Source organism: Rhododendron vialii, chromosome 2a, assembly GCF_030253575.1.
Source record: "Rhododendron vialii isolate Sample 1 chromosome 2a, ASM3025357v1".
Lineage (NCBI taxonomy): Eukaryota > Viridiplantae > Streptophyta > Magnoliopsida > Ericales > Ericaceae > Rhododendron > Rhododendron vialii.
The window spans coordinates 14,767,950-14,778,332 of NC_080558.1; the positions used below are offsets into that span (position 1 = coordinate 14,767,950).

General features: G+C 35.7%; 1 protein-coding gene across 2 annotated transcripts; it reads left to right on the forward strand.

Annotated features, from left to right (window-relative positions):
• Positions 1-5,174, forward strand: LOC131314169 (subtilisin-like protease SBT5.6). 2 transcript variants are annotated; one of them, XM_058342662.1, is made up of 6 exons: positions 1-402; positions 1,902-1,974; positions 2,868-3,124; positions 3,217-3,571; positions 4,497-4,556; positions 4,921-5,174. In XM_058342662.1, exons 3-5 carry the CDS (start codon positions 3,060-3,062, stop codon positions 4,503-4,505), a joined length of 429 nt encoding a protein of 142 aa, XP_058198645.1. In that variant the 5' UTR covers positions 1-402; positions 1,902-1,974; positions 2,868-3,059; the 3' UTR covers positions 4,506-4,556; positions 4,921-5,174. The 2 variants fall into 2 exon arrangements, with proteins under 2 accessions (XP_058198645.1, XP_058198646.1); XM_058342663.1 differs by lacking the exon at positions 1,902-1,974.
• The last annotated feature ends 5,209 nt before the right edge of the window (positions 5,175-10,383 follow it).

The window sequence follows — 10,383 nt, forward strand, 5'->3', positions numbered from 1 at the left end:
ATGTACTATTAATCAAACCCAGCTAGAAACTTAGTTGTAGAGTGAGAAGTTTTTGAACATGCACAAACCCAGCCACTTCGATTTTGAAAGACATTTATTTACGGTTAATCAATTTTAGGGTTGGGGGTTTGTGATTCTACACTATTTGTTACAGATTATGGTTTTTTTTCTTTTGTGATTTAGGGTTTGTGATTCTAGATATTTGGGCTTTTGAATTGATTCATTCTCTCCTCTCCTATGTGTTTCACTAGGTTACCCCATTCTTATATCTGGTTTTATATAGGTTTAACATTTAACGGCATTTAATCTCTCGATTTCGTTTCGCAGCAACGAGATTAAGGCTCGATTTTGCTTTGCAGCTGCAAGTTAAGGCTCGATTTCACTTTGCAGCTGCGAGTTAAGGTTAATTTCACAGATTCCTTTCATTAATTGATCTTTATTCCTTATTAATTATGCACATGCATTGCCAATAAACAAGTTCACGTTGACCTAGGGCTTTCTCATTCTGTAGTATTATTACATACATGGATCCTAGTAAAACCTGAGATGCTAGAGGTCCAAGGGCGCGGTGTCTTGAACCTTAGTACAATGGGGAGTACGTTTTTCCAATCTGCAGTCCCTATTTAGCTGCCATTTGAAAATACCGTATTGCAAAAATGTAGATTTCAGATCGTGATTTTGGGAACAAATTACTGTTCTCCGTCTTCATGTCGTATTCAGTTTCTAGCGGCACTAGGTTCATTTTTTAACAACTCAGAAACATCTTTTTGATTGTTGCCTAAAGTCGGTTTTGAAACATTCTTCCTGTTACAAGTTTCAAAATCTGTCCACCAATAAAGTTTTTTGTATTTTTTGACAATTGCGCACACAATAGAAAGCAAAAGCTGCAAAACGATAGCAAACATGCTATTTTGGAAAGTTGTATTGTAATTCTCTCTCAGGTTTCTCATCCTACATGTCTGCACTTTGCTAGGAAATGATCGAGCCACCTATGTTGCCCCATGGAATCTCATGTTGACCCCTTAGGCTATAGTGGCCACTTATCCAACTTCTTAATCTAACTGAAAGCATCTCCCTTGCCCTTTTTCCTCTTTCATATACTTAAAAGGTCCATTTATATGTTTGATGCCTCCCTTTTAATTACTTTTGCCAATTTCACAAGAAGTGAGGCTGGAAGCTCAGGCATCCACGTTTCTATGCACGCGCGTTCATCTGCCTTCAAATTCTAGATGTATGTGCTTTTTGCTTATGAAACATGTGAATCTAAGAGTACTATGTTTGATGGTGGATGGGGGCAACACTTATTGATTTCTATATCAATGTTGTGGCGCTATCGGTTACTTCATCCTTCCAATTCTATTGCTAGTTTAAAATTATTGACTAATTTTAATTTGTAACGGAATCAACAGCAAGAAAACTCTTGGCCATAATTTTCAGATCAAGTGCAATAAAACCGAAATGACTTTCTTAAATATATGTTGAATTGTCTTAGTTTCAGGGGATAGGTTGATAGTTTGATATGGCCTTTGCCCTGCTTTTTTAAGTTTTTCCAAGAAGCAGGACAACAAAAAGTTCTCTTAGAAATATCTTTGCTCGTTTATCAAAATCAGTGCATTACATTTATTGAACATATCAACATAGTGTGTTGCATAGATACTTTGATGATCAATTGCATCCATGTTTCGTGACATCGGAAGATCCATGAAGTTAACACAAAAAGAAAAACCCATATTCAATCTTTGTAAATTTGTAGCATTTGATTTAAGTATTCATGTTTTTAAATGTGTTCGACCTTTTTGAGGAGCCAACGAGAGGTGTATTCATCCACTCCTTTATCATGAGGCGTGTCTGAGTTTATTGATTTACATACGTTATTTTGTTGGTTTTGCATGCTTTATCAGGTTTGGGTGGCATACTAAGAATCAAGTTGGCTAAATGCTTTCATTTTGATTGTTTATTGATATGCTATGGCAGGTAATCCTCCTCTCATGGTTTTGCTACGTTCCCTTATTTAATTGTCTGACCAAGAATGGCCCATTGACAATGAGTCATCTTGATATCTGAACCATTGTTCCATAGTCATATGTCTCGTGAACTGACAGCTTCTACGGTTCTCTTTTGTTGGACACACAGTCGAAATAAGATTTTCTTGCATAGAAAGTAGGATCGAACTTATCAAGAATTGGAAGTAAAAAATTGAGTTTGCCAAAGATCAATTTCTTGCTTGAGTTTTAGCTTGGTTATCCTCATGATTTGTGTTTTTAAAATTAACCTAGGATTTGGTTGGTTTAGTATACTTGCTTCTTAGTTATGACCATTTCATAAAGTCATCACGAGATCACTATACAGACGTGGTCTTCGTATTGTTTTTTAGAACAGAAGCTAATGATACGAACTATTTTAGACTGTAGTGCTTCCATTTCAAACCACAACCACCACCATTGAGTTGTGTAATTTTGAAGCTGACATTGTGAAACTCTTAAGACAAGTTTCCTGCATAAAACTTTTCCGTAAGTGAATTATTGTTTCGAACACAGTTGAGTACTTGGGTGGCATAAAGAAAAGAGATGAAAAAATTGTACCACTCCTTACCATCACATCTCCCTGCATTCTTGTTCATTGTGGCCTTCTTAGATTGTGGTGTATGTGCGATCGCATAAAAAGATCACCAATTCTTTTCCTGAAGAGGAAAAGAAGGGAAAAATAACTTCCTTTTTTGAAGTGGAAAAGAAAACCTTGCTTTATAGGATGTAGCAGTGAATAAAGTGCTTTCATTAGACCTAACAAAATTGTTTCAAGTACAGTTTTTCATACCTGCCCATAGTTCAAAATGAAAAATAATGTGATTTTATTTTAACTTTAGGCAGGAAAATAATTGGAGCTAGATACTATCTAAAGGGTTATGAGGCATATTATGGCCCGCTAAATAACACAGGATTATCGGTCACCTCGAGAGAAACCACAAGGTACGTATATATCGAATTTGATTCCTGGTGTCTAATTTTTCTTCCCTAATCCATACATAGGGGCAGACGGTGACTCCATTTAAGCTGGGCAAGATGTACCCACTAGTTTATGCCGGAAACTCAGAAATTCCCGGTACAACCCCCAAAGACAAGACCGGGTAATTTTCTTCCTTTTTGCATCAGTGAAAACAGTATGAAGAAGTATTTGTACTAATTTCCAATGCCTTAATCATGTACTTGAATTTTCCAGGCTATGCCTCCATGGAACTCTCTCCCCAGCTCTCGTCGAAGGAAAAATTGTCGTGTGCCTAAGTGGGTATTCCTTCAATGTTGAGAAGGGTTTGGAGGTGAAACATGCTGGTGGGATTGGTTTCGTTCTGCAAAATCCTGTGAATGGCATAGGGATATCCGTTGATGATCATGTGCTTCCCGGAACAGCAGTGTTTTCTAACGATCCAGTCACCATTCTCGACTATATTAGAGCTAGTAATAGTCCAACGGCGATGTTGATCCCATCGGAAACTGTCTTGGGCAGTAGACCAGCACTGTTCATGGTAGCGTTCTCTTCCATGGGTCCGAATGGCCTCCAACCTAATATACTCAAGGTAAACAAGGATATGGATGTTCGACTTGTCGATTTCATAATTGTGAAGGGAATATACTATTGTTTGCAAAATTTTTATGAAGAGTACTCCCATAATTTTTTAGGTTGGATGTAAAGTTTTCATTTGTCTAGCGCTTGACTACTGACACATCTCCCTCATCTTAGATAATAGATCACATCAATGTTGTTCTTGCATGGAATAAACTACAATAGTCCCCTTTTTTTTTTTAAGGGAATACTTTAGTAGCTTTAATATCGGTTGGTGGTTTTAGAAAATAAGATTACGTACTCCTTTTTCTCTCTTGGTAGCCTGACGTCACTGCGCCTGGACTCACTACAATAAATCTGCCTTTTAATAGCATTAGTTAATAGCGTTCTTCTAAGAATAGCATTAGTGAAGCTAACTATTGTCCTGCTCAGTTGTTATGCTATATTAGCCTTACATGTGGGGCTAATAAGTGAGATTATCCTTACGTTGTGTTTTACTTCTTTTTTCAAGTGAAGACCTTTCACTTGATCCCATTGGCACCAAATGATTGCAACTCATTACAACATATATGGGCTTTAATAACATAGTTTTATAGCGTTTTTGCAAAAATACTATTATAGAGATGCAATAATAGCAGACACGCACTGTTTGGAGTGTGTCAAAGTATGCTGGTTAAATAAACACCAGTTATTTTTTGCTATAGCTTTTTTCTTCTTAGATGTCACCTAAACGCTCTTTGAAGTTACTCTTTCTAGTCTATTGTCCTTGTTTGGTGAAAACATGATTAATGGAATGTCTTTTTGTTGTTGAAAATCTGTTGCTAGAACTGTAGAACATGAAGCTTGAAAATTTAAATTGAATTCAAGAATTTGATGTTAAATGCTATATGCTAAATGGTTTTGTTTGCTGGAATATAATGTTGTAGTTGCTGAAACAGGGAAATTAGGTGTTGAATTTGGTGCATAGAAGTTGGAACTGTTATTTCGAGAGTCTAAAGGTATGTTGGTTGCTGAAAGTGTTAGAAAGATCTTGGTTTATTTTCTAGAGCATGATATGGTATTTAAAGTCTTTTTATATGAAGTATGGCAAGTGCTGGACTTGGATTCAAAGTTAAAAGAAGGGGGAAAAGTATATCTATTGGGGAGGGGGTAAATATTTCTATAGGTTTTGCTTTGTGTGGTTTGGATATTTAGCCTGCCGTTAGGTTTGCTGATTTTGAAAGAGTTTTGACTTTTTCATGTACTTTAGTTATGACCAAGAGATTAGTCTTTTCTTTTGCAAAAGTGCAAAAGTGCAAAAGTTGATTTGATTAGAAACTTAGATTTTCTAAATAGAAATAAAAATGTTTTCTTTTGTTGTAGGTCTTCAAGTAAAAGGAGAAGATCGATGCCAATCAAAGAAAAAAGAGAGAAGATCATTGCTTTGTCATATGAAGATGGAGATTGTGATCTAGCTACCGCGGGTTGAAACTTAGTTGAACCATTTTCCTTTGACACTTCCTTTTCTCTTCTTTGTTTTTCTATGAGAGAGGTGGGCTATGTGGATATTTATATATTTTTGCATTTGGAAGCTACTGGTTTTTTTCCAATGTTAACATAATATACTTCAATTTGGATGCAATACTATTATTTCCATGTTAAATTTGTACATAATTAGGTGAATATATGGTTGTTGGATTCATGGCAATTGGATCATTTAGATTTGTTGAAATAAATTTAAAGCAATCATACACAGTGAGCTGAACTCTCACAAAAAAAAGGACAGTGATATGTAACGTTCGAAAAACGCTATCATTAAGGTAGAGACCATAACTTACAAAGAATGCTATTAAAGATCTAGAATCACACAGCGTTCCTTCACCGCTATAATAGAGTACTAATATATAACGTTCAAAAAACGCTATAAAAGACTAAGAATTCATAGCGTTGAAAGAACGCTATCAAAAGGTCCAGACATTTCACAGCATCGGCAAATAAGGCGTTCCTGAGAACGCTATCTATTACTTTTTATAGCGTTTTTCGAACTTTGTAAAAGGTGATTTTTGTTGTAGTGGGGCCTGCCTCATAATTATTATGGGCTAAGCTATAGCTATTTGGGTTTTTATTGTACATATGTGGACTTTTTAGGCCATTTGCTCCTTCTTTTTGAGGTGTATTTGTTTGATTTGGGATTGTAAGGCCCTTAGGAGTTTAGGCTTATGCCCTTAGGTGTGGTAGGGCTTGGTCTTCCTTAGGTGTTCTGTTCAACTTTTGGTTGGATCCCCCTTCCCCTCTTCCCTCACTTGATGTACCTTATCAATTTTCATAACAATATTATTGTTGTTTTACAAAAAAAAAAAAAAAAAGGGGTTATGCTCTCAAAAGTGCGAAGATATTGAGCCAAAGAAAAAACAGTAGAGTTGCCCCTTTTTGTTGATCAAACAGTCGTGAAATACATGTGAAGGAAAAATAACCATTGTTGAGCTGCCAATCTTGAGGGATAGATTGGAGGTGGTCTTTACTTTGTTTGAGTCTTGGAGTATAATGAGATCTGATCATAGATATACTGACAACTCCAAGAAGTTTACACATCTTTGATTCAACTATCTGAATCATCTTTCGGTTTATTTCGGGAAGTATTTTAGAAGCTTGTGGATTCCAGGCAGCGGTAGTCAAGTACTGGGTGTGGTGAATGAGTGATTCGGCAAGTAGGTCTTAAGGCGATTGTGAGGAGTGCAATTTTGTACATTACCCTCCCTTTTATTGGTTGAAATGGTGTAGGTCCAACCCGTGTAATACACTTTTTGGTACGTATGACATCATTTTGTTGTGGGATCCACACACTTTGTGGTGAAAGCTACACTATTTTGACCAATAAAAAGGAGGGTAATGTTCACATTTTTAAGTGGAAGGTGAACAAAACTCAACTCGATTGTGAGGATTCAAATCATAGGTAAGATTACTTGTAAGTATACATTGAGTATAGTGTTTCGATTCATTCCTGTCGTTTTTACCCATTTGAGATTTTTCATGTATATCCTGGCGTTCATTATTTGTTTGCTTGCCGTTTGTGAGATTGATTTACTTTTCAGTTGGTGGGTTAATTAATTAAAGAGATAAAACATAGCAAATATATATACCTAGGCGAGCTAGGATTTTTCACTGCTGATGGAGAAAAGAGGCGGTGCGGTGGCATGGTGGTGGTGGGTAGAGAGAGGGAGGCGAGAGAGAGGTATTGCGATTCTGAGTGAGAGAGAGAGAGAGAGAGAGATAGATAGATAGATAGAGATATGAGGGTTTGTCGTGGGAGAGAGAACAGTGAAGGTTTTGATATACGTGCGACTGTGTCTGTGTGAGAGTTGAGAAGATGAGCATGTGAGGAGAAATTTCTCACATGTGAGACTTCAGAAGGACCAGATAATAACTTCACCCCATGGCGCAATGTAGCCCATTATGTAGAAAACGTAAAATGACAAATTTGGACAACCCAGCAAGCACAATGCCCTAGCAATTAAGGGACAAATTTGTCCAAATTGGACCAATTTGGCTAGTGATTGAATTGCCCAATGTGATTCTTTTTTAGAAGGAGTAGAGATAGATAGAGTAGGATAATGCCAGACAAAGATATATTCACCTCCATAGTTTATTTTTATAGGAATGGAAAGAGATATACTAACATAAAAGTATTAGTGCCATGGCCATAAATCTAATTTAGCAAGTTGACAAATCAATTGAAGGAAATTGTGACCCAGTTTACGTACAATCTAGTAGTAAGCAAAATTTGGCCAATAGAATGAGTAGAACCAACATGGACATGATCGATCAATACTCCAACAGAAAAACTTGTTTTCGGACCTTTCCGTGTATTTGCGTTTACGGAGCCAAATCGCATGCGTCCAAAGTGTATTGGACGGTCCGGATTGTAAAAAAACTATTCGCACGAAGAGTTAAACTTCTAGGGAATAGGTTTTTTCAAAATCCAGACTGTCCAATGCTAAAACGGACGGCCGTAATTGCGCAGATCCAAATGAGATATTGACAAGTACAATGAACTTTGCTATTCAAGAGAGAGTAGCAACCAGGTCTGTCTTACATTCCCGAAACATCATCACAGAAACTCAATTGCTAGTCTGCCGTCTTTGTGCTCACCATCCGGAAACACCTAAACATTTGTTTCTGCATTGTCAATTTTCATGGGCTGCGTGGTCTTTAATTATGGAGTGGTGGCATGTTAAATGTGTCTGCCCCTCATTGGTGGAGGCTCTTGCTAGTTGGTGGTTTGTAAATAGGCTTCGAAATTTTGAAAAAAACATATGAGAATCATGTTTTTTTGCAACTATATGGTCGATCTGACTTGTGAGGAATAACTACATCTTCAATAATGCATCGACGCAAGTTTGGGAAGTGGCGGATCTTATCAAAATCAGGGTGGCTATGTGGATAAAGACCAAGCACGACCTCAAGCTATATACGGTACGTGGAGGATTTTAAAGGCTATCTTGATGGGATTTGTAAGCTAAGATTAATTATAGTTCTGTTATGAGGTGTTCCTCATCCAACTTTCTGTTGGATGAAGTTTCATTTATTTTATTGTATGTTCCGTCTCTTTTATTTTTAGTGAGATGTACTTTTTCTCTCTCGTTTTTTCTCGATGTACCCCTTCGAGATTAATAAATTTTCGTTTGCCAAGAAAAAAATAAAAAAAGCCTATTCCTGAAACTGCTCACTATTTATTCAGTATCACTTTCGATAATTGCAACAAAAAAGAAGTGAACGCAGTAGTAATACCACTGGAAATAGTTTAAAATTGCTGAAGTGAACAGAAAAAAAAAAAAGAAGCTCAAGCAGCCCCGCAATGTGGGATGCAAAACATCTAGAGAATATAGTAACAAACTTTTGTAACCTCAAACAAACAAAAGGGCAAGAAGCATATATTCGCAGCATATATATAGATCAAGATATTAATAAGTTTTCTTTTTTTTTCTTTTGGCTTGCTCTATGTTTCAAATTTAAAAAAAAAAAAAAGATATTAAGTTTTCATCAATGACTTTCATAAAAAATTAAGAAGCACTGCATACGTTCATGGAGGATAAGTTGTATTTACAATTGATTTTGGGAATTTATAATGCCATTTCTCAAATTTATAATGCCACTTTCAAAGGGGAGTACGGTTATCGTGTGTCATTATCAACCCCTATATGGAATTGATTTTGTTACTCTTGTAGGAGTGACATTATCAATGGCCTCGATTTCGGGGTTTTTATGAGGAGAAAAGATAACATACATACATACATACATATATATACATATATATATATATATATATATATATATATATATATATGTATATATATGTATGTATATATACAGTCCGTCTCCCGTAAGGACCACCTTATTTTAGTTAAAATGCGGACCTCCTCGTTTCTTCCATTTTCCGATCGAATTTCGATGATCCGAGCCGCTCAATGTGTTCAAAACGTGATTTTAAGGGTACCCGCGAGAAATTGGCAAAAAAAATGACCGGGAAGGGCTTCATCCGAGCAGTTTTTGTTTGAACCGTTCGATAAAAAACAAACAAAAACTGCTCGGATGAAGCCCTTCCCGGTCATTTTGTTTGCTAATTTCTCGCGGGTACCCTTAAAATCACGTTCTGAACACATTGAGCGGCTCGGATCATCGAAATTCAATCGGGAAAGGGAGGTCCGCATTTTATTAAAATGAGGTGGTCCTTACGGAAGACGGACTCTATATATATATATATATATATATATACAGATTCAATCAGGTAAGGGCGCCATTACCTTGTTAAGGTAAGGACCTCCCATTTTCCGATCGAATTTCGATGATCCGAGCCGCTCAATGTGTTTAGAACGTGATTTTAAGGGTACTCGCAAGAAATCGTCAAAAAAAATGACCGGGAAGGGCTTTATCCGAGCAGTTTTTGTTTGTTTTTTATCGAACGGTTCAAATAAAAACTGTTTGAATGAAACCCTTCTTAATATTTTTTTTTGCTGATTTCTCGTGGGTACTCTTAAAATCACGTTCTGAACACATTGAGCGGCTCGGATCATCAAACTTCGATCGGGAAAAGGGAGAAAAAGGGAAGCCCTTACCTGAAGGGGACTATATATATATATATATATATATATATATATATATATATAGACACACACACACACACATTTATTTTCTAGATTTTAGTTATCCTGTAAATCATGGAATCTCTTAAACCAAAATTATTTATTTGATTGGTTTAGGCTGCGTTCTTCTAAACTTAAAAGTCTGAAACTTATTTTGATTTTTTTTTTTAAATTTTCACAATTTTTTGTTTAGCTTTTCGTTATAATTTTTGAAATTAATCATTAATCTTGACAAGATGAATAAAAAAATTATAAAATATATAGACCGATGTTAAAAAAAAATTAAAATAAGACGATACTTCGGACAAATAAGATAGCTGTACGTTGATACTTTTTTCGTCTTTAGTGAATTTTTTTTTATTTTGATCATAATCTCGTACTTTTTAGATTGCTCTTGTCAAGATAAATGATTAATTCAAAAAATATCATTCGAATATAACAAAAACTTAAAAAATGAACAAAACACACAAAACAAAAAAAAAAATTAAATTTACAAGAATGAGGCCTTAAAGTTTCATTTTAACTATCCTTTCTTTGAAGAGAGAAACTTGAATAATTAATTCACTACTCCGCGCAATTTCAGCCATTCAAAAAGTATTTTGGACAATCCGTTTTAAAAATAATCTATTAACTTTAATAGATTACTTTGAATCCAAATCATCTAAAATATTTTTGAACGGTCGAAATTGAGCACTGTAAATTTTAT

Coding starts and splice junctions, on each gene's coding strand:
- LOC131314169 (XM_058342662.1), top strand. CDS start 3,060: ATGTACCCACTAGTTTATGCCGGAAACTCAGAAATTCCCGGTACAACC. Junction 3,125..3,216: donor ACCCCCAAAGACAAGACCGG/GTAATTTTCTTC, acceptor TGAATTTTCCAG/GCTATGCCTCCATGGAACTC.